The sequence below is a fragment of the Chiloscyllium punctatum genome, chromosome 10 (assembly GCF_047496795.1).
Source record: "Chiloscyllium punctatum isolate Juve2018m chromosome 10, sChiPun1.3, whole genome shotgun sequence".
NCBI classification, from domain to species: Eukaryota; Metazoa; Chordata; class Chondrichthyes; order Orectolobiformes; family Hemiscylliidae; genus Chiloscyllium; species Chiloscyllium punctatum.
In genome coordinates this window covers 52,152,537-52,177,910 of record NC_092748.1, presented here as the reverse complement: position 1 = coordinate 52,177,910, position 25,374 = coordinate 52,152,537, and the positions used below count along the sequence as shown (strand labels likewise).

Here is a 25,374-nt window from a genome sequence, read left to right as displayed (position 1 = left end):
GTCAAACATGGGAAAGGAAACCTCCAGCTGATTACTACCTACTACCCTCCCTCAGCTGATGAATCACGACCTCTCCATGTTGAACATCAATTGAAGGAAGTATTGAGGATAACAAGGGCCCATAATGCATGGTTGTGTAGGGGATTTCAATGTCCATCTCTGAATTTCAGAGATGAGAATGACTGCCTTTAACGTTGAGGCAAAATTGAAGTGACTGTGGCACCAAGTGGAATTTGAGGCAGTTTCTTACTGGTTGGAGTTGTCCCTGGTACAAAGGTTGATGGTTGGGATTATTGCAGGTCAATCATCAACTCCATGACACCGCTGCAGGAGTTCCTCAATAGGGTCTAGGTCCTACCATCTTCAACAGGTTCATCAATGACCTTCCCTCCATTATAAGATCAGAAATGGCAATGTTCGCTGATGACTGCACCATGCTCATGACTCTTCAGATACTAAAGCAGCTTCACGGATACAGTCCAGACTTGGGTTAATATGGGGCACAGAACATGTGCCACACAATGACTCTTAGCATCGGGACAAACTACCACCCTTAGAGATTAGTGGCATTACTGTTACTGAATCCCCCATAAACAACATATCAACATGAAGGAGTTATCATTGTGCCGAGTGGTACTGTGGTTAGCACTGCTGCCTCACAGCACCAGGGTCCCAGGTTTGATTCCAGCCTCTGGCAACTGTCTGTGTGGAGTTTGCCCATTCTCATGGTGTCTGCGTGGGTTTCCTCCAGGTGCTCAGATTTCCTCCCACAGTCCAAAGATGTGCAGGGCAGGCGAATTGGCTATGCTAAATTGTCTGTAGTGTTAAGTGCATTAGTCAGAGGGAAATGGGACTGGGTAGGTTACTCTATGGAGGGTCGGTGTGGACTTGGGCTGAAGGGCCTGTTTCCACACTCTAGAGAACTAATCTAATTATTGTTCAGCCATATAAATACTGGGACTACAAGACTAGGTCAAAGGCTAGGAATCCTGCAGCAAGTAACTCACCTCCTGTCTCCTCACAGCCAGTCCACCACCTACACAGCACCAGTCCAATGGCATACTCTGTTGTCTGGTTGGGTGCAGCTTCAACAATAGTCATAGAGCTTAACCCCTTCTGGAGCAAACCAGCCTGCTTGATTGATACCCCATACATAGTCTTCAACATTCACTCCCTTTACCACTGATGCACCAGCAGTGTGTGGAGAGTCCTTGACACTGGTCTGGCTTCCTCAGAGACAGCTTTGAGTGAAGAGGACCTCTGATACTTTTTTGTAAACTCTTTTATAATTGTTTAATAAAATAAAAGATAAACAGCTAACATTTACAGCTATTTACAAGAGAGGAACGGTGAAACCATGCCCCAAACCCTATCGTTCAACCAGTTTATAGGGAAAATGAGGACAAACCCCAAATCCCAGTTTCAAGCATGACACGACAGCAACAATGACATTTGTACATAAAAAGACAATCTAGTTGCATAAATGAGTGCATACAATACAGACCCAGCAAGCACAAGCCCCCCCCCCCCCCACCCCTCCCACCTTCCAGCCACTCTAAGACAGCCCACTCCTATGCACCTTCTGGCTCTCTGTCCACCCTGACACACCTTTCAATCACCCCTAGGACAGCCCACCCTGGTACCTGCCCAGGGTGACAGCGCTGAGAATGGCTACCCACCTCTGGCTGGCGGTTTGCCCCTACGTACCATTGGGCTCTCACCCACCCCAATGCACTGTCTGGCCAATGAGCTACCCTGACACATCTTCTCTAGGACAGCCCGTCCTTCCCCAGGACAACAGCGTGCAGGGTAGCCCACAAGCCTTCCGGATCTAAGCCTGTCCCTACGCACCTTCTGGCTCTCGGCTGCTCTGACACCTTCCGACCACCTCGGACAGCCCATCCAGATTACCCCTTCTCAGGACGACAGCACTCAGAATGGCTTACCCACCATCTGGCTCTCGGGGAGACTGGCATCGGGGTGGCCTACCCACCCTCCGGCTCTCTGGGTGACAGCTTTCAGGATGACCCATGAGCCTTCCAGCTCACAATAAGGCCTGCCAGACCCAGGGGGACACAAGACAGTGCAGGTGATAGACCCAACAAACAACACAATACAGTTAATTACCAAAAAACTGGTACACAGTCCAAATAGTCTTCAAAATATAGAGTCCATTCCCAGGAATGGAATCCACTCCAGTTTTTGAGGTGCATTGTCCAAAATGGAGTCCACTCCTGAAGGCAGCAAATGCACAGCCCACAGGTGTTCAGTCTCCATGGAGTGCTGGCCCAGCCTTGGAAAACCAGGCTCACTCACAGGAACACAGTACATTGTACAGGTGCAGTTAACTCACAGGGGTTTGATCCACTTCTGAAGGCAAGGTCTTCACCCAAACTCCAGGATACAGCAAGTGCTCACCTCCCAGCGCACACACAGGTGTTCAATCTTCAGAGGCCTAGTCCCAGGGCTAGGCCTCTCCACAGGAACAGCTCCTCTGGAAGAATGTATATCTTCTGCAAGGATGCAGTCCTAACACCAAAACCAGTGAGAACACATACCAAAAGCAAAGGAAACTAGAGTCCAAGGACTAAGCCCTACCACAAAATTAACATTGTCCTTTTCTCAGAAGTGAAAAGAGTAACACAGGCTGTAACCAGCCAGTGAAACAACCATTCCCTAATGAGAACTCAGCTACACCTGAAATACATTATCTGCACCAGGAGTTTAACAATCAGTCCTCACTAAAAGGAATGCCAGTTAACAAACTGGCTAAATAATTCAGCCAGTTCAGGAATCAAGTTTCACCCTCTCAAAAGAAAAGGGAAACGAAAACTAACAGTAACACACTGACTGTAGTACCAGCTAGCACAGAGTCAGTCCCCTAAACTGAGAAGGCCTCTGAATCTCCTGCTTTTTTTATTTTATTAAACAATTACAAAAAGTTTACAGAAAAGCAGTTAGCAGTTACAGCTGTATACAACAGCAATTTTACAAGGGAGAGGAGCAGCAAAGCTAGGCCCCAAACACTACCGTTCAACCAGTTTATAGGGAATTGAGGACAAACCATAAATCCCAGTTTCAAATATAAAAAGACTGCAACAGAGACATTTATTACACAAGACAATCCAGTTACATAAAAAATGTTCAGACATTACAGACCCAGCAAGCCCCCATCCCTCCCACCTTCCGGCCACTCTAAGGCAGCCTGCCATTACGCACCTTCCGGCTCTCGGTCCACCCCGTGCTCCTTCCAATTCTTGGTCCACCTTGACACTCCTTTCGACCTCCTCTAGGACAGCCCACCCCACTATCTGCCCAGGGTGACAGCGGTCAGGACAGCCTACCCACCTTCTGGTTCACTAACCACTCTCAGCACCTTTCGACCACCTCTAAGACAGACCACTCCGGTGCCCACCCAGGGTGACAGCACTGAGGATGGCTACCTGCCTTCTGGCTCTCTGTCTGTCCCCTACGTACTATTGGGCTCTCGCCCACCCACATGCGCCATCCAGCCAGTGGGCTATCCCGGCACACCTTCTGGCCACCTCTAGGACAGCCCGTCCTCTTCCCTAGGACGACAGCGTGCAAGGTAGCCCACAAGCCTTCCGGACTGTAGCCTGCCCCTATGCACCTTCTGGCTCTTGGCTGCTCTAGGTACCTGCTCTCGACCACCTCTAGGACAGCCCGTCCTGATTACCCCTTCTCGAGATGACAGCGCTCAGAATGGCCTACCCACCATCTGGCTCTCAGGGCGACTGGCATCAGCACGGCCTACCCACCCTCCGGCTTTCAGGACAGCCTACCAACCTTCAGGTTCACAGGATGGCCTACCCACCGACTCTCAGGGTGACAGCTTTCAGGATGACCCATGAGCTCCCCAGCTCACAGCAAGGCCTGCCAGATACAGGGGTACGCAAGACAGCTCAAGTGATAGACCCAACAAACGACATAATACAGTTAATTATCAAAAAACATAGTCCTTTCTGGTACACAGAGTCCAGATATAGAGTCTTCAAAAATATAGCATCTATTCTCAGGAACAGAGTCCACTCCAGTTTGCAGCATGCATAGTCAGAAGTGGAGTCCACTCCCAAAGGCAGCAAATGCACACCCCACAGCGCACAGGTGTTCAGTCTCCATGGAGTCCTAGCCCAGCCTTGGAAAACCAGGCTCATTCACAGGAACAGTATATTGTACAGGTGCAATTAACTCTCAGGGGATTGGTCCACTCACAAAGGAAAGGTCTTCTCCCAAACTCCAGGATACAGCAAGTGCTCGCCTCCCAGTACACACACAGGTGTTCGATCTTCAGAGGCCTAGTCCCAGGGCTAGGCCTCCCCACAGGAATAGCTCCTCTGGTAAAATATATGTCTTCCACAAGGGCTCAGTCCAAATGCCAAAAACAGTGAAGACACATACAAAAAAAACAAGGAAACTAGAGTCCAAGGGCTAAGCCTGACCACAAAATTAAGTGTCCTTTTCTCAAAAAGGAGAAGAGAGTAACACACAGGCTGTAACCAGCCAGTGAATCCCCTAATGAGAACACATTATGTGCAGTAGGATTTTAACAATCAGTCCTCACTAAAAGGAGTGCCAGTTAACAAACTGGCTAAATAATTCAGCCAGTTCAGGAATCCGGTTTCCCCACCCCAGAAAAAAAAGGAGCAGAAACCAACCAGCACAGAGTCAGTCCCCTAAACTGAGAAGGCCTCTGAATCTCCTGTTTATGTCTGTCAGCCAGGGCTCCCTGATTGGGGCTGTTAACCTGGTCCCATCAGGGAGCTTCTCTTCTGAGGTCCACCTGGCTGACTTTGTTACCGTGTTCTATCTCCATAATGCATTGCAGTAACTCACTGAGCCTCCTTCAACAGGACCTTCCAAACCCATGACCCCTACCATCAAGAAAGACAAATGATCCATGGCAACACCACTGTCTGCACATTCCCCTCCATCCCTGACTTGGGAAATATATTGTGATTTCTTTAAAAGTCATAGTGGAAGATAAACTGAATTAGGAAAGTACTGATCTTAGTTACCAAATTCAATGAAACATGAGCAGCTTTGCTTTATTTTTGCAGAAGCCATAGGATGTTTGAGAGTTCACAAATTGTTGGAAAAAAATTATGCTTGTATTTTTTTCATTAAATTTTAGTTTTGTCAGACCTGAAACTAGTGTAACATGTGAAAATGCTATCTAGAACATAGATAGAAATTTCACTTTAAATTTTGAAATTCTAACAACATGGTTAGAGTCCGTACATGAAAATGAGGGCACTAGTTCAAAGTGGTAGATCATCTGTACCTTCCTAGAGGCAATTCGGGATGAACAACAAGTGCAAGCCTAATCATTGACACTCTTATCCCATGCGTTAATTAAAAGAAAACTTCTGGTCCTTGACATTGAACTAGCTTTGAAGAACCTGGCCTAAGAGGTGTGATTAATTCCTGCAAATGCCCAGGTCCCCACCAGATGAGTCAAGTCCTAAATTTGGATTGCAGCTCATCAGCTCGGAACTAAAATGTTACTCAGGCTGAACGGATGCACTTCAAATGTGGTTGCTATCAATCACAATCCTCACATGCTACAACTGCAACACATCACCTATCCTGCCATTTTTATGTTGTTTGATGGAACTACTTAGGTCTCGAGGTTTAGCAGTGCTACTCAATGATAGTCTGAAGATCAAGGTGTAAATCAAATTATTGTCCTATTTGCCTTGTCTTGATTTTGTGAAAGATGAAAATTTGATGGTGAATTACCCAAGGGCCTTCAGAATCTGATGACGGACCTACTTTCAGAAGGACAGGTTCTACAAAACCGTTTACTGGTTTTTGTGTTATGGAAGTTGCAGATCTAGTGTATAAGGGTGAGGTGTAGTGGTTATCTGCATAGGTTTCAAGAAATTTTCCCAATGTTCATATGGGATAGAGAGGAAAATAACAGATTAAATTCCCCACAGTATGGAAACCGGCCCTTTGGCCCAACAAGTCCACACTGACCCTTAGAAGAATAAACCACCCAGATCCATTCCCCTACTCTATATTTACCCCTGACTAATGCACCTAGCAATATGGACAGTTTAGCATAGCCAATTCACCTGACTTGCACATCTCTGGATTGCGGGAGGAAACCAGAACACCTGGAGGAAACCCACATGGACAGGGGGAGAATGTGCAAACTCCACACAGGCGGTCGCCCAAGGTGGGAATTGAACCCTGGTCCCTAGCACTGAGAGGCAGCAATGCTAAACCCTGAGCCACCGTGCCGCCAACCATGGCACTGATGACTGGTGAGCTTGCATAAATATTTGATGTAGAAGGAGGTAAAGGGCAATTGCAGCCACACTTGGTGTAGCAAGGTTATGATGAATGGTCAAGGTACACGAGAACTTTTTCTGCATAATTATGTCACTATGTTTATAGGCTGTGCTTGCAATTTATTGGGTCATTGAACACAGCAAAGTCATAGTAGAAGATTAACTGAGAAATTATTGATCTTACCAAATTCAATGAAACATGAGTAGCTTTGCTTTATTTTTACAGAAGCCGTGGAATGTTTGAGAGTTGACAAGTTAATGGAAAAAAGTATTGCTTGTATTTTATTTGATAAATTTTAGTTTTATCAGATTGTCAAGAGGCAGTACTGTTATGTGTCATGTGTATGTTTCATTAATCTACTATATCTTGGGTTTTTTACACCAAGCCATGTTACTGTCATTTAATGTGTATCAATGAAAGAGAAGCAGTAATTTTCTGTTTACACATGAGACCTGTTATCATTGTCTCTTAATGTGGACAGAGGCTACTCTTCTGTAGGGCCGAATATATTGGATCCTGTTAATGTACATGTATGTTCATTTTGGATCTGTAAGTTTTCAACAAAACAATACTGTGCTTTGATCTTGCCATTCAAAATTGTGCATTCTTAGATTCAAAAAGGCAAACTTCATGGAAGTATTGATGTTGGGTTGTCAGTAATGTCGATCAAAAAGAAGGCACGCAGAATAGACCTTGACACAGAAGAACATATCTATCATCTAAAGGTATGTTAACATAACCAATAGGAACCTTATTTATTATCTGAAGATGTAACATCTTCAGAAATAGGAGTAGGAGTAGGCCATTCAGCTCATTGTGTCTCTCTGTTCCACTGTTCAATAGGATCATGGCTACTCTGATTGTGACTTCAATTCCAGTTTTCTGTCTGACTCCCATATTAACTCGTCTGTTGATCGAAATCTGTATAGCTCAGCCTTGAGTATATCCAGAGATCCAAAGCTTTCCACTGCTTTCTGGGGAAGGGAATTCCAAAGACTAACAACCCTGTGAGCGATAAAATTCCTGCTTGTCTCTACCTTAAATGGGAAACAACTTATTTTGAAACACTTTTCCCTGTTTTACATTCCTTCATGAGGAGAAACATCCTCTCAACATCTACCCTGTCAAGTCCCCTGAATCTTTTATGTTTTAATAAGATTGCCTGTTATTCTTCTAAAATCTAATAGTTAGAGAGATAACCTGCTTAACCTTTCATCCCCGAACTGTCTCTAATCAATGTGCTCTGAGCTGCTTCCGATGCATGAATATACTTCCTTAAACAAGGAGACAACGGCTCAGATCCTCCAGTCTCTAGAAAGTTAAATTACCCTGAAAGATGCATGTTGGCACCCCTCGGAAGTTCAAATGCATTGACTTCATGGGAATTGCCCAGGAAGTTTAAACTACTGATGAGAAATCTCCTATTTGCAGTTGATGAGGGTACCATGGATCTCACCGTTCACACCACATGCCATAGCTGGTATCCATCTTCTGTTCTGCCCTCGTTTTGTTTTGTTAAAGTACTAAGACTTGAAATATTACATAATAATTTTCATAGTTATGTTATGAAGTCTAATTAGCTTTTTAACATGCTGCTTAAATTTTCCCAGTCGCCTTTTAATGTCTTGTCCCAGTTGAGAAAGGAATAAAAATTTATAAAATCACCAGCCCCCTACTTACTTACCTATTTTTTGCTACCTGACTTCAGTTCTCAAGTCTCACTGTCTTTCACTAACCCTTGCAGACTGCTTAATTTTGCAAAAAAAGGACTGACAGCATCTTCTCCCCTCACTATACAAAATTTCCTCATTTGTCAAATTCACAGGGTTAAGTATTTTACTTCACTGCACTCAGGCAGAGGTGCAACTTTGTGCTGTTTACTGAAATAAAGCCTATTTACAGATACCTTTTTGAATAGAAATTGTCAACACATTTTTATGTGCACAGGTAAAATCTCAGGAAGTGTTTGATGCTTGGGTAACAAAATTGCGCCATCATCGATTGTACCGTCAAAATGAAATCGTGAGATCGCCCAGGGATGCCAGCTTTCATGTCTTCCCGACATCACCAAAAACTGATACGTCACCAGCTCCAGCTACCACTGTGTTGGATGTAAAGGTGAGTGATTTTAACTGATCTATATAGCATTTAAATTTGAATTTTCCAGTTACATTTTTAACTAAAAAAGTTCAGATTAATTGAACAGATATTATCTTGTTATTGTGCATTTTCCTTTTAGATTGGCGTTCACAAAATGCTTTCTTCTGTTTGTCACTGACAAAATAAAACTTAATCATGGTTGTTAAAAAAAAAAGCCAGTTTGGGTTTTGTTATATTTCTACTTGTGATTAAAATTAAAGCTTTGTTTTCTTTCTTTAATTTATTTCACAATATACTTATTTTTAAAGTATCCTAACATAAGGTGGATGGTCTATTCTCTGGCTCATACCAGTGAAACATTGCAGCTGTTATTTAACATGATGATATTTGTATATAAAATAGGCTGGCTATTTCATTTTAAAATCAACATTTTTCTTCAATGCGTGTGGAAATCTTTCAGTCTGCTCCGTGAGTACACAGTCACAGAATGGTTGTTCAGTCAACTATGCCTGTGCTAGCTGTTTGAAGGAGCAATTCATCTAATTCCTCACCTCCACCTGTAACTCTGCAGGCTTTTACTTCTCTGAAAATAATCCAGTTTCCTTTAGATTGCCTAAAGTGATTCTGCATCACTGGACAGTCTGGCAGCACAGTCCAGATTGTGGCTTCTTGCTCGATGAAAGAATATCTCATCCTGTTGATTCATTGCCTACTGCCATAAATGTGTTGAGTCTCTAAAAAGAGTGTGGGTAGTTTAATGAGTGAGCAGGAATTTGGGAGGTGAAGTATAGTGTGAAAATGTGAGCATCTCCCATTTTGAGAGGGAGAATAGAAAAGTAGTATCTTATTTAAAGAGAAGTTGTGGAAGTCTGAGTACAGAGTAGTATTGGTATCTTAGTACATGAAGCACAAAAGGTACAGCAAATGATAAGGAAGGACATTGGAATGTCCTTTTTTTTATTTTAAGAACAATGGAATATAAAAATAGGGAAGTTCTCTTACAATTGTACAGAGCATTTGTGAGACCACATCTGGAATCTGATGTGCAGTTTTGGTTTCCTTAATTAAGAAAATATATAATTAGACTAGAAATTCTGCAATGATGATCCACTTGGCTGCTTTCTAGGATGAAAGTGTTGTCTTAAGAGAAATGGTCAGCCCTGTACCTATTGGAGTTCAAAAGACTGAGGTGATCTTAAAGAATATAAGGTGTTGAGGGGACTTGACAGGCTGGAAGTTGAAATTCTAATTCCCTGTGGGAGAGTTTAGAAGTAGGAGACATTTTAAGAAACAAGGATGCTCAATTTAATACTAAGGTAAGAATTATTTTTCTTTGAGAGATGACAGTCTGGAATTGTTTTCCCTAAAGAGCATGGAGGCAAGGTCATAGAGTACCTTTTTAAGGCTAAATTAAGTAGATTTGTGACTGACAAGAGAGTCAAAGGGCATAGGTTCGACTGGAAAGTTGAGGCAACAGTCAGATCAGCCATGAACTTATCAAATGTCAGATCAGGCTTGATGGGCCAAACTGTCGACTCTTGCTACTCAGTAATTCAGGCATTTTTCTGTAATGTCTTTGCAACTTCGTTCTCTATGTCCTTCCTACTGGTCAGTCGTCTTTTGACTACTCCAAACACTGTACTTGTACCGTTTTTGCCTTTAGATTTAACCACATAATGTGTCCTTAATTCATCTGAGAAATCCTCTCCCTCCAGTATTGTTGCATCTACTAAATCAATACTGTCACCTCTTTCATTACTTTCCGAGCAATAATTATTGTTGAGTCCTATCCTCCTTTGAGCTAGATCTTGTAATAATGAGACCATCATATTTCCATATTTTGGACACTGGAATCAGGAAAATAAAAAAAGGTTCCCATTTACTATCTGTAACATTTAAAGATATGTCAGCAAAATGATTAAAAAGAGACAGGGTTGGGGATGGGTGTAGGGGGAGCTGCAGATAAAGGGGATGGGGCCATTTTGAGTGGCAGAAGGGAGGAGTGGTGAGGTTGTGATAGATGAACATGGGTAGAGGCTATGGCCTGATTGGTCGATGTGATGAATGAATCCAGTTGGTAGCTGGAAGGAAGGGCCAGGCAGAAAGAAGGAAGAGAGGCTGGAAAGGGAGTTGGATAATGGGGAGATTATTTGAAATTGGAGAACTTCAGACCGTAGGCTTCCCAGGCAGAAGGTGAGGTATTGTTCCTCCAATTTGCAGTCTGATTCACTGTGGCAATGGAAGAGGCTGAGGATGGTCATGCTGGAAGAGAATGGGAAGGGGGATTGAAATGGCCGGTGACCAGGGCAGTTCATTGACTTCACCAACAACTTCCACCCCACCCTTAAATTCCCTTGGTCCACCTTGGACACATCCCTCTAATTTCTTGACCACTTTGTCTCCATCTCCGGTGACAGTCTCCAGACGGACATTGACTGTAAACTCACAGACTCTCTCAATTACCTCGACTACACTTCTTCCCACCCAGAATCCTGGAAAAGCTCCATCCCATTTTCCCACTTCCTTTGTCTCAGTCGCATCTGCTCAGATAGATAGGGAAACATTCCAGTCCCAAGCATCCCAGATGTCCACCTGTTTCGAACAATGTGCTTTTCCCCCACTCTGTCATCCAGACAGCCCTCCACTGCATCACCTCCATTCTCTGTTCCACTGCTCTAACCCCCCACCAATGCAATAAAGACAGAGTCCCCCTTGTCCTCACCTACCACCCCAACAGTCTCTGCATCCAAAGCATCATTCTCAAACACTTCTGCCAACTCTAACTAGATCCCACCACCAAGAACATCTTACCCTCCCCACCCCTGTCCACCTTCTGCAAAGGAGCATTCCCTTCACCAATTCTTGGTTTGCGCACCAATCCACCCCATCTTCCCCCCCCCCCCCCCCCCCCAGGTACTTTCCCTGCAATCGGGAAAAAAAACCTGCTGGCACACCCCTTCCCCCCCCCCCCCCTTCTCCCCCCCCCCCACCTCTATCCAGGGCCACAGTTCATCCAGGTGAGACAGAGATTCACCTGCCTCTCCTCCAACCTAGTCTACTGTATCCGGTGCTCCCGATGTGGTCTTCTCTACATCGGGGATACCGACCGTAAACTCGGCACATTTCACCAGGCATCTCAGCCAGGCCTGCAGGGGCTGACCTGGTCTCTTCATCATAGTCCATTTTAATTCCCATTCCCAATCCTTCTCCCTTTCCGATATGACCATCCTTGGCCGCCTCCATTGCCACAATGAATCAAACCATAAATTGGAGCCCGGAGGACTCAACATTGAGTTCTCCAATTTCAAATATCCTCCCTTCCTAACCCCCAGCTCCCTTCCAGCCACCCCCCCCCCCACTTCCATTCCTCTCATCGACCCTTCTTTCCTGTTACCAACTGGATTCATTCCTCCCATTGATCAACCAGGCCATACCATCTATCTGTGTTCACCTATCCTTCCCTCACCACTCCTTCCCTTCCCCACCCTTACCTCCACCCCACAGCCCTAAAGAAGGGGTATGCCCGAAACGTTGACTTCTCCACCTCCTGATGCTGCCTGGCTTGCTGTGTTCTTCCAGCCTCCTGCTTGTCTATAAATGATTTAAAAGGCCTTTTGAAGAATAAAATATTTTTGCAGTCAGGACTTGTATTTAGATATCAGAATATTCTCTATGCTTAGAGTTTGAGTAAAATGATTTTTTGTTGGATATGTTTTGAAATTGACTAAATTATTTTTATCGAGCTTCGCGAAATTTGTAATTTGTTATGAGGAGTCATGTCTAACACCTTGGTTTATAGGCCAATTACTTTCTGAAGACAAATATTTTCGTGTGGAACATCAGACAGGACAATATCTGGAGATGATGATGATTTGGTTGCCGTTATACAGCCAGGACGGTCTTGTTTTTCCTTGGGTATATATAGATACAGTAGAAAATGAATTAATCAGTAGAGCCACAAAAGACTAAATATATTTATTTCTGGAACTTCTCCAAGTCAACATGGGTGGAAAAGAGCCTGCTAAGATTAGATGATACAGCAAGTATGTATTAAGTTTCTTTATTTAGATCTTTTTAATTATCAGACCTGCTGACCTGTGAATTATTTAGGATTCTTTCCGCCCTTTCCATATTGTTGTACTGTTCCAGAAATGTCACTTGCCCTTTCAAATCTGGTCTAAATATTAATGCATGAGTCATGTCATTGAGTATGACAGATTATTTGTATGCTGAGTCTGATCCACAACCATTTTGTTGCAATCAACCAATACAGAAAAGGCTGTGGATGAAATATGTGAATGTCTGATCTGTTACTCATTGAAAAGGCGTGCTGTAAAGCAGAGAACTCTATTGAACTGATTTAATGATAGGTTATTATAATCTTTAATATTGAACGTCAGATATTTATTCCATTTGCTTCTGGCACCTTTATGTAGACAGCAACAATAAATACACTTGCATGTGACGTAATGCTTTGTTATTTCATATTGATTTACACCAGCATAACTGTGTTTGCCAAGTGGAAGCAAAGTGAATTATCAAACACAGTATGTAATTGTGAAATTCACATTTGTCATTCACAGATAATCAGTAAAACACATTATCTGAAGTTGTTGAGTTTAATTTTGTTTCCAGAGTTCTGTTGGAAATATGCTAATTCCTGAACACCATCCCTCAGGAACAAAGCCAGGGACTGACCCAGGGAATTGCATTTTGCCAATAGGAGCCAATTAAATGGCTCTGTGTGTGTTTGTGTGTGTTTGTTGATGGGCCAAATGAGGTTGCTAAGAAGTTGCATTGCTATCAGTTGGCCATTCCCACTTGGGATCTCCTAAAGAGTGTCCAAAAAAAAAGGGATGCATCCAGTGGAGACCACCAGAGCTTTCCTCATGCTTTCCCTGCAAGGTGGCATAGCGACCTCTTGCTGGGAAGGTAGGATGAGGCTTTTAATTAATCACCTATGTGGCTGGGTTAGAGAGCTCAGTTGGCTGGATGGCTAATGTACAGTGCCAATAGTATGCATTCAATTCCCACACCGGCTGAGATTACCATGAAGGACTGTCCTTCTCTACCTCTCCCGTCACTTGAGTTGTGGGGACCCTTATGTTAAACCACCACACCAGTTATCTCTCTGAGGAGAGAGTATCCCAATGGTCTGGTAAGACTGTGGCAATTTTTTATGTGGCTATGACTCAACTGAGTTCCTAGCTGGCAGCTGGAGCTAATGTGTCACCTTTCCCACCAAAATGGCATAGTAGAAGGAATGCCTCAATGTCAGTGCCTTTTTTCCCAACCTTCCAACTTCTCAGTTCAACCCCAGTGAAGACTGATAGTGGAATGACCATTCTAGAGGGCTTTGAAATACTGAAGGCCAAACTACAGGATAGAAGACCAGGGAGTTCACTATGTAGTAATGAAGCATGTTGATAGATTATAATTTGAGAATAACCTCATTCCAGTAATATGATTTAATATGATTTAACTTTGTAGTTCCTGTAATAGCACTTTTAAACAAATCTCCCCAACGTCCACCACAAACCCACAAAGCAAGTTAAGTCAGTATTATAATGATGCATTTTGGAAAGCCATTGACAGAATTTAGTTGTTGAATCATGAATTAAGAAAGATCATTCAGCCAGTTGTGTTTACACAAACTTTCCAAATAAGCAATCCACATGGTGCCATTCCCCTGCCTTCTCTCCGTATAAGCCTGTACCTGCTGCTTCTCTCTGTAATAATTCAGTTCGCTCAGTTGCCTCGATTGAACCTTTCTCCAGCACACAACTGGGCAGTGTATTAAGGAAGGCCATAACTATAAGATGTTGGAGCAAAACGAGGTCATTTTGTCCATTTAAGTCTGCTGTATTGTTCAGTGAGATTATAATCTTCTACTCCATTTTCCTGCCTTCTCTCTATTACCCTTGATTTCCTTGTTGATTAAAAATCTATCTGATTATAATTAATAACAAGACCTCTCCAGCTCTGAGTAAGGGAATCTTCAGATTGCCAACTCTGAGACAAACAATTTCTCCTCCTCCTCGTTGATTCCTTACTCTGATTGATAGATGCCCTTTGGTCCTACACTGTCCCACAGGGAAAACCATCTCTCTACATCTACCCTGTCAAGCCTCCTCATAATTTTCTGTGTTTCAGTTGAGTCTGCTATGGTCCTTCTAAACACTAATGACTATAAGCTCAACTCTCCTCATAATAAATCCCTGCATAACAGGGATATACCTAGTGAACCTTCAACATCAATGCCAGTGTATTGCTCCTTAAATAAGAGGACCAAAACGATTCAATGTTCTGGATGTGATTTAGGTAGTGCCTTTTATAATTTAGCAAGACCTCCCTATTTTATTTTATTTTCAGTCTCAGGCCTGCTGCAGTGCTCCAGCAAGGCTCAGTAGAAGTTGGAAGAATAGCATCTTATTTTCTGCTTGGGAACCCTGCAACCTTCAGGACTCGATACCGAGTGAGAACCAGAACATTGTCTTCTATGTCCTTTATCCAGCCCCATACACAGGCCCTGAGGTGACATGGGCTGCTTTCAGCTTGGTTAACCCATTTTCACTTCCTTATGATCCCCATCAGCTTTTCTTTCTCCCTGGCAACCTATAATCTATCCCGTTGTCTGTCAAATTGTTGTGTCTCTCTGCCTCCATCAGTACCTATTTGCTCTCACCTACACCCCCTGTCTTCACTTATCCCCTTCTGTGAATCCATCTTCCAATGTCACAAACTGCTTATTTAAACATCTGCCATTGTTCCTTAACAGCCATTTGCACTAAACTCCTTTTCCAGCCCATTCCAGCCAACTCTGTCTGCCTCCCTATGTAATTACCCTTATTCAAATTCAGCTGGGTTATTTCCAACCCAGATTTCTCTCAATTGATCTGAACGTTAAATCTACTACAAATTTGTTCGACAGTGCTGCAGTCAGTTCCTCCCTACAGTACCCCCTCTCGTCCATACAGCTTACAAGGACCTTATAACTTGTACAGTGGCAGGGACAGAGGTTCCTCAAGGGCTGCCCTTTGTGTCCCCAGTTGCTTTGCCTGCAATCACATTATTCATATTTTTGATCACAGGGCAATGACCTCATCGGCAGGGGCAGGGGGTCTTTCTACTTCCTGGAGCAAAGTGTCCAGGTAACTTGCCCTTTGCCTGATTGAGCCTGCAGCTCACACACCAGCTCCTCAAACTGGATCCAAAGTTACTGGAGCTGTAAATATTTGCTTCAAGTATATTCCTTGTGGATCATCTTGGATGTTTGCAGCTGCAGCATGTCATCTCACCCTCCATCTTTAATGTATTTGGTTTAAGTTCTGAGTTAAATCACTTCAGTATCCCTACTCTTTCAACATGAAGAAAGACTTCCAGTGAGTGCCTTTATTGTATTTGCTTCCTTTTTAGAATACTCTAGTATCTCTCTTAAACTTAACAAATCCCTCCAGACCCTAAGTGACTTACTATAAACATTAAAGTCAGATAGATATTCCACCTTTATTAGCATGTGAAACAGGTGAATTGCAAGTACTCCAGCAAGGAGTAATTTACTGGATATATGCGCTACATTATTGCCACCTGGACAAACTGCTTATTAAAACGTTAGACATTCAGTGAAAGTTGTTCTTATTAAAACACTCAGTTCACTATTAGTCAGTGAACTGTTTGGAAGGCTCTCACATCATATTAACAATGGCCTTGATCTTCTGCTTGTCATCGAAGAGGGTGTGACCAATGCTGACTACAATTTTAATGTACCCACTTACCATTTAACAGTGCTGTTTTTGCACCTTGGATGCTAGCTACATTGTCAAAGCTGGGAGGCCAATTGTCAGATGTAACTCCAGTCCAACCCCTATTCTCATGATGAACTGAAGATGTGCCCCTTCAGATCTCCCCTCAGTTTGTTAAATGGAGCTGTCAACCCTGATACTGCTCAATGTCTCCTCCCTCACATGCCCAACAATATTCGACCCTACAGCCACTGCATTTTACAAACCTATTCTACTCTCCCCATTCCCTGACAATGCTGTCTTTCCTATCATTAACTGGACAGGAGGGAGGGATCACAGAAGGTGAGCTGGGAGAGGCAGTTTCAGAGGTGGTTGGACACTGTCTGGGATTGTGGAGCTCAGCTGGATTGGGGAGCAGAACACTCAGGAGATGGGGCTGGGAAGGGTGTGAACATTGCTGTGATCGGTGTAGGATGTACTAACGGTGAAGTATGCACTGCCTGGGCACAGTGACTGGGGTGAACCTTGCCAGGAGAGAGGTAGAGATTGCTGGGCTACTGGAGTGTTTTGACTCTCCAGCTGATTCACTTTGAGTTATGCTAACTTTGAAACTGCTGTTTAAAGCTCTAGTTAAACCAGAGTAAGTATAGGGCAAACAGCCCAACTCAGAAGATTTGGGACAAAAACAGAAATTTACTGGAAAAGCTCAGTGCAGAGAAATCAGAGTTAACATTTCGGGTTCAGAACTGTTCAGAAGAAGGGTCACTGAACCCAAAACATTAACTTTGATTTCTCTCCTGAGATGCTGCCAGACCTGTTGAGTCTTTCGAGCAATTTCTGTTTTTGTTTCTGATTTTCAACCATCTGCAGTTCTTTCAGTTTTTATTCGTAAGATTTAGGGCCTTATTAATTAGATTTAGGTAGAGCTGAGTCACAACTTGTCATCGATCCTAATTGAATAATAGTGTCCAAGAGCAAATGAAGGATCTAGTCACTTTAAATATATATTAATTGAAATAAAGATTATTCTCAACATTTTCCCTTTCGGAGTGACTCCTGACAATGAAGTGGAAGACTTGCATTTGTGTATATGCAACTCTAATTATGTCCTGCAACATGTGACATCTACCAGACTGCATTTGCACATGTGCAGAGGGTAGGTGCTGCCCTTGCCTTATGATGTCGCTGGGCCCACTTGTTCCCATTGTCATCAAGTACCATTTTCAAACCCTTCACATTGTAAATCTACAAAGAGAGAGAGAGAGAGATCATCTGTGAAAAAGATCATTTATGACACCACAGCCAACTACCTTAGTATGCACCTGTTCAGGTTCATTGTTAACAGACACATACATCTCCTCAATATGTCTGGAGTGATGGATGAATTACTACAGTGTTTGATTAATATACAACGATAATCGGTGACCCATTTATACAAAAGCTTCTAATTGTGTACATATAAACAACAGCATGTTTCCTATGTTGTGTTTATCATGCTTATGCTAAAGTGATATGTTAATGCAGATTGAAATTGGACCTTCAACAACTTTCCCCCATTGTTGTTTCTTATAGCTGAAAATAATGGTGGTCAATACATTGCGGTGTTCCAATATAACCAATAGTATTAAGTCCCAAGAGTGTTTGTAGATATCTTACAATATTTTGTGATTGTTATGCCGTTTTAAATATTTTTGTAATATGAGGTTATGTTAGTTGTATATTATTGTGCCTCTCATATCAACAATATATAATACCAATAGGAAATTGTTTAAGTGAAAGACTTTGTGATTTTCTATCTAAATACTATTTCATGTAATTGGGCGAGTTAATGACTGAAAATAGCCTGATTATAACTCAATGTCCTCTTACTTTCAACAGAGACATTATTTTCATTTATTTAAAACTTATGAATTTACAAGCAATGGGCATTGCATATAAATAAAACAAAGGTCAGTAATAAGGAAAAAAAACTAACCAATATAGTAAGAAATTAGTAAAAAAAATTGTGTAAAGGACAGTGAATGGTACAAATAATGAGATATGAAATGATAAGAGATAAACAGAGGCTACGGCCATCAATACGAGAGGAAGCATACAGGATTCATACAAATGGTATGGGGTTGCAACTTCCAGAACTGAGGAAGACCCTTTCGTTGGTGTTTCAATTGAAGTACATTTCCTCTAGGATGGGTAGGAAAATCTCGAGTGACTCATCCATGCTCCTCTCTCTGATGTTTCTTTCCATTAAGACTACAAATATCAGCTGCAAAAGCAACTTGCGTTGCACCAATTACATTTCATGCAGCTGATATCAACTCACTGGTTGGATGGAACCATAAAGAGCCAGCAGCTCATCACTGACCCAGCAATTGAGGTCCCTGGATTGACGTTCCTTGAAGACTGAGCATGTGACCAAATCAACACTGAGCCTGGGTGGTGTGGCTACCAGCTCCATAGTGGAAGGTGAGGGATCACCAAAACTCAGATTGTGGCCATGAGTCCCAGATCATGGAGAACATCACATCAAACCTGCCCACTAAGATCTGTTGTGTGAAGTACATCATTTCTCCAGCTGACATCTGAGGAGGGCCATTGCATGGATCATTTAAACAAGACACCCGATTATAAGTTTTCCCTTTTTTATGAAAGTTGGGAATGGAAGTACAGAGGATAAAAAATAAGCTAAATTTAAGAAAAGTGATTTGAACAGTGCTAGTTTAAAAAAATAGTTCTCTCAAATTTGGGAGCATCAATGATCATGAAATGAATATGAAGGAATTTCAGCAAATATCAGATCAGCCAACGATGCTTTTGGTTCCAGGATTTTGAGGTTCTTCTCTCTTTACTACTTTATCAACTAAAAGTTGCATTAATTTTGTGTTTCATGCATTATCTCTCTCTCTTTATATACTTAGCCTCAGCAGAACAATTTCACATGGCTGCCCTCCATTCCATGCAGTACAAGTCTACCTGCTTCCTACAGCAGCAGCCAAACCAAAGTTGCAGCATGGTTGTTGGAATCTGAGGAAATGAACAAGTGTGCTAAAGGTATTTTGTAAAAATTAGTACAGTAATTTTATTTTTCTTTTTGGGGGCTTGGGTGTCACTTATATGGCTGGTATTTGTTGCCCATCATTGAATGTCACTGCCTGGTCCATTAATAGTCAATCATATTGTATTTGTGGAGTCACATGTAAGTCAGACCAGGTAATCATGGCAGATTTCCTTCCCTAAAGAATGTTGGTGAACTAGTTGGCTTTTTGCAATGATCGACAATCATTTCCCGATCATTTCATTAATTAAATTTAAATTTCACCAGCTACTGTGATGGAATTTGAACCTATCTTCCCAGAGCATCAATCTGGGCTCCTGAATTATTCATTCATATTGTTACCACAATGCCACCCCCTTTTCTATCCATGTTCTTGGATCTAAAGATGAAACTATCAAGGTTATTCACACTTTTTATTATTTCTGCAGATCTCGCAAATTGCCAATCAAGCTTAGTTGAACTCAGTAAACTACTACAAAATCTGGAAATCCTACAGAGAACACAGTCTGCGCCTAATTTCACTGATATGCAGGTATAGATGCTGCCCTTGCCTTATGATGTTGCTGGACCCACTTGTTCCCATTGTCATTAAGTACCATTTTAAACCCCTTCACATTGTAAATCTACAAAGAGAGAGAGATCACCTGCGAAAGAGATCACTTATGACACCACAGCCAACTACCTTGGTATGCAACCTATTCAGGAACTCAAGAATAGTTCAACATTGAGTTTTTAATTGCTTTTTAGAAGCGCTGTTTGAATCATGACTATTTTATGTATTGGTAAAATAACCTTTACATTTTCTGTGTTCAACATAGATTTAATAGACATCAATTTGGTGAACTATAAACAAATAAATCCAAATCGATCTTTCTCACGCCAGATGCAATTCAGCAATTTGCCCAATTCTAAGAGGTTAAAAAGATAGCAAACATTTTGTTGCTTCTACCTAATTACATAAAACGTAGAGTGCAAGGTTGTTTTCAGTAAGCTAGTTAGTGTGGACAAATTGGTCAGCTTTGCAACGAAGGACCTAAACTTAGAATAGTAATTTTAGAGTAAATGAGACCAATTAAATGGAAAATTGAGATAGCGTCAGAAAGCAGAAAGGCAAAACCTGAATAGACCAACACTTGGCAGAATGCTGAAGTTAGATTATAGTATTTGAGTCATTTCCTGATACATTTGATTCAAGCTTTCTTGCTTAGGGAAGGGGAAATTCAATTTTTTTTTGTAAGTTGCAGTTGTCATTTCAGAAATTGACGTCATCTTACATTTGTGTGAAGGGCATAAACAGCTTGTGACATCACTGTTGTGAGCTTATTATGAAATAATTAAGGCGGTTACTAAAATAAACTGATAGATACTTGAGAATTAATTTGTTTTCATGTGGTTCTGGTAAATCGTGCCAAACTAAGTCTAGATTATTTTTTTCTAAATTGTAGTTTTTAAATTGCCCTGGTCTCTGTTGTGCTCTAGTTTGTAAATTTAACAGCATGTTTGTCTTTGACTTTAACTGTTTTTGTAATGTAGGCTAACTGCATAGATATTACAAAGAAAGACAAGCGTGTCACCAGAAGATGGAGAACAAAAAGTGTCAGCAAAGATGGAAAAATGCAGCTTCAGGTACTCTCTTCACCTTTATGATGATGTTGCATATTATCTGAGATGGGTTACAATCATGCCTTTTGTTCTGCTGCATAAGCTGCCATAATGTTTCAGTCGTGGTAAAATAACTTCGTATATTGTCATCGAAATAGCAATTCCACAGTTTTTGAAATTGTCTATAACCCAACATTGAAGTTTGTGTCACTTGTAGACAAGGTGATTAAAAAGGTTTATGGCACGCTTGCCTTGATTGGTCAGTCCTTTTGAGTATAGGAGTTGGGAATTCATGTTGAGGTTGTACAGTATTCCAGTATTGGTTGCCCCGTTATAGGAAGGATATTATCAAGCTGGAGAGGGTTCAGAAGAGATTTACCAGGATGTTGCTGGGTTTGGAAGGTTTGAGTTATAAAGAAAGGCTGGATAGGTTGGGACTTGCTTCACTAGAGCGTAGGAGGTTGAGAGGTGACCTTAAAGAGATTTATAAAATAATCAGAGGTGTAGATGGAGTTAATGGTAGCTGTCTTTCCCCTAGAATAGAGGATTTCAAGACCAGGGGGCATACTTTTAAAGTGAGAGGAGAGAGATTTTAAAAAAAAGACGAGGTGACTATTTTTACACCAGGTGGTTTGAGTGTAGAATGAACTTCCTCAGGAAGTAGTGGATGCAGATACAATTACAATGTTTAAAAGACATTTGGATAGGGATTTAGATAGACATTTAGATACATGAATAGGAAAGGTTTGGAGGAATATGGACCAGGATCGGGCAGGTGAGGCTAGTTTAGTTTGGGATTAAGTTCTGCATGGACTGGTTGGACCAAAGGGTCTGTTTCCATGCTGTATGACTATGACTCTATCCGTCACCCAGAGTAAAATGTTTGAATAAGTATTTTAAATTGAACATATTACATTATTATTTATCTCTTATGTCCTTGTGATAACAGTGGGTTTCTTCTTGGTTAATTAGCCAATAAGTACTTAAGGGTATTCTGCAAGCTTGAGATGTGCTATATATCGACTATATTTTACCGGATGTGAAGGGTGGGAGTGGGGAGAGCAATAAACATTGTGAGAGAAACCAAAGGGGCGTTGAAATATTCTGCTGCCATGACATTCTGCCAGTGGACATGGACAGCTCTCTTGTCCAGATGTCAATTGTATCTCTTAATTGATCAATTAAAGGCTTTTTCCTTGCACTGCTGGTGTTTTACCAGGTGGAGGGTCGGCCTTCTGTTTTAAGGGAAGGCCCACCCCCTCCCCCGCAGAATCTGGCAGGAGGACTCTTGCTAACCATTTATTCTATCGCCAACTGAGCAGCACCTCAGCAGCAACAGTACCTGTCCTTCAAATTCACCAAGAGACTAAGTGGGCCCAACAGTTGTCCTCTAAGTCCTGCCCCAGATTATCCTTTTTTAAAAAAAGCTGGCATTAGAGTTCCAATCCATCAAAAATTCAGTTCAATAAACACGGATTCTGATTGATTGTCTTTTAGCAGCCACTGAGGAGAACCCAAACCTGTATGAGCCATCCTTTTAGTAAAGGGTGTAGGGAAAGGCTGAGAGAGGATCGTGTCAGAATGTAAGATTCCACCAGAAATAGTTTATTTCTTTTAATGATTGCTCATTGAATTGATTCATTTTCTGCCATATCATGCACTGTCGTCCCGTAGCAAAGGTTTCAAAAACTTACCTTCAGCCTTTGAGGTTTCTCTGGCTCCCTACACACCATGGCTATAAAAGATTTAGTCTGCTTAAGAAAATTTTCAAGGGCTGCCTTTAAGAAAAGGTGGTCTATAGAATTGACCAAGACATCTGGCAATTGTCCTCCAGTCCTGCCCAAGTATAGGTGCACGCTTGGAAATCTGAACTTTCATAAACTGCAAATTAGGTTGTATCTGTGAAATGAGCTAAACAATTTGGCAGTATTCGTGTTACCAATTACATTGGGTAGGATTTGTTTGTCTGACATCTGCACTACTGAAATCTGTACATAGTGTAATAACTGCAAATATAATGCGGATCTAATTGTGGTTACCTGGTCTGATAGCAGTGGTTATCTTCCATTCTGAAAGTAGTGTTGCTCATGAGGACTATTTGGTTAAATGAACTGGGTCAGTTGTTATCCTGCAGACTTCCCATATTCCATTTAGTGCAGTTAAGGTCAAAAGTAAAACATGTTGGCAAAACATAGCGTGTGTGGCAGCATGTATGGTTAGTGAAATACATATGTGGAGACAGAAACTGAGTGTAAGATAAATAAAGATGTTCAAAATTCCACCATGTACAAAAAACATTGGAAGTGCCATGTAATCATAATTCTGTAAGACTCAAACATTTTTATTGTAAAGGGCTCACTTGCTAATTGTGATGAATTTGGCTCATGTTGTGAACGATTAAACCACTTCTGTTCTGGGCTATAAATCAACATCTATATACTTTTCTAAATCACCATGATTATACATTGAGATTGTGGATATGGTTTTCTGTTTATAATTGCTTTGACCTTCCAGGGAAAAACGATGTTACGAAGGCATTACTAAGCTAATTTGTTCACACTTGCAGGTTCCTTCGAGCGCCCCTATGTCTCCACTTCGTTTGCACTCTTCAAATCCCAATCTCTCTGCTGACATCGGAGACTATCCAATTCAGCCAAGTCCACTTGTGGACTCCCCTGATTCTACTGCAGATTATACTAAACTTCAAGAAGAGTTTTGTCAAATTGCACAAAAAGGTACTTGTATTCTTAGAAATGGTTTATAAGTAAATTTGTAATTGTTCATGGAGTCGTTTAGCTATTAACACATATGACTGAGATCTGACAATTCATCATGTGTATGACAAATGAAATAAATTAAAAATAATCAAACCGTGATGGATTATTCCATCACTTTTGCATTGAATCATATGGAACATACTTAATGAATCCTCCTTAAGTTACCCAAATGAACATTATTGATATATTGCCTTTACTAATGTTACTCAATCAGTTTATTACACATTGATAAAGCAATTGTGTGATTTAAGTAGTAAAGACTGAATCCAGTTTAGTCAAGGAAAGAAAATTACTCTTAAATTTAATGCTTTTTAATTGCTTGCATAACCAATCATCTCAGCAGGTGCCTTGTAGATGAGCAGTTTCATTGAAAGCTTAGCGAGGCTATTAAGGAATTAACTCTCTTTAATATGGCGCTGTGAGTATAAACGTTTGGCTTCTCAATGAGTAAAGTACTTGAAGGGATATGAATGTGTTAAATTGGCTTTTGTTTGTGTTAATTTTATTAACATAGTTAAAATTCCAAGTATTTAGTACAGATTTATTTAATCTCATCTCACCGTAATTCCTGATGAACACTCCTAGCAGGTACTAGATGAGTTGGCATGGAAAGTGTAAGGACAAAGTTTGGGGGGGGGGGGGGTGTGGTCACACTGGTTTGTATGAGTTGGCATCATGTTGGACAGGATAGCATGAGGGGTTTGGGATGGACGGATGGCCAATTATTAGCATGGAGGGTATAGTCAGCCATAAGGATTGGGAGTATAGGTTGGCATGGATGGTGTATGGAATGAGAACGATGATAGAGGGCAAAGTAGAACGTTGGGCGGGGGTAGTGAATCAGTGCTATGGAATTGGTGAGGTGCATGAGGTAGCATGGGCAGGGCATGGGGAGTGTCTGAGGCTGAGAAAATGAGAGGCTGTTTTTAGCTTTATGGCATTTTTTTTTACAACTGGAATGAAATTTCTGAGCTCAAGGTGAATATTTTAACCAGTCTGCTTCAATACTTGGCGGCTCTTGTTGCTGTCTCAGTTCAGCAGGCCAAACTGTGGAGGTATCCACTCCTGTCCCAATCCGTCCCAATCCACCCCACCCCACCCCACCCCACCCCAGCTCCACATCCCATCCAAAAGAATGAAATTGTACAAATTCAGTGAAGTTTCTCCCGAGTTGAGTTTGTGAAATTATTTTCAACAGTGAGAATTCTGTCCTGCATATCTCAGGACCCTGAGGATATGTATATACATCAGAATGTTATTTGCAATTCAAAGGGATGTAGTTCCCTATTTATAAAAGAAAATTAAAAATTTCTTGTTGCCACCCATCCAGAACGATCAAAATAAATTTTATTAGATTAGATACCCTACAGTGTGGAAACAGGCCCTTCAGCCCAAACCGACCCTCTGAAGAGCAACCCACCCAGACCCATTTCCCTCTGACTAATGCACCTCACACTATGGACAATTTAGCATGGCCAATTCACCAGACCTGCACATCTTTGGAGGAAACCCATGCAGACGCGGGGAGAATATGCAAACTCCACATGGACAATCGCCGGGGCTGGAATCGAACCTGGGACCTTGGTGCTGTGAGGCAGCAGTGCTGACCACTTAGCCACTGTGCCACCCCAAATTTATTGGCAATAATGTATAACTTCCCCTGTGAATCAAAATCTTTAAATAATAGTGAGGTTATTTGCTAACATTCTGGTTTTCCAGACAAATGCAAACTTCTCCAATGGTATAAAATATATTCATTGACTGGAAATCTTTAAAACCTTGA

The 25,374-nt window shown here is 41.7% G+C and overlaps 1 protein-coding gene across 3 annotated transcripts in view; it reads left to right on the top strand.

Annotated features, from left to right (window-relative positions):
• Nucleotides 1-25,374, top strand: part of osbpl6 (oxysterol binding protein-like 6) — a 170,288-nt gene that overhangs the window by 93,098 nt on the left and 51,816 nt on the right. For all 3 annotated transcript variants that reach the window (XM_072579124.1, XM_072579125.1, XM_072579126.1), the window contains exons 5-10: nt 6,930-7,043; nt 8,266-8,436; nt 19,076-19,208; nt 19,641-19,744; nt 20,746-20,838; nt 23,381-23,549. In XM_072579124.1, the coding sequence (XP_072435225.1) occupies nt 6,930-7,043; nt 8,266-8,436; nt 19,076-19,208; nt 19,641-19,744; nt 20,746-20,838; nt 23,381-23,549 (784 nt within the window). The remainder of the gene's footprint in view (nt 1-6,929; nt 7,044-8,265; nt 8,437-19,075; nt 19,209-19,640; nt 19,745-20,745; nt 20,839-23,380; nt 23,550-25,374) is intronic.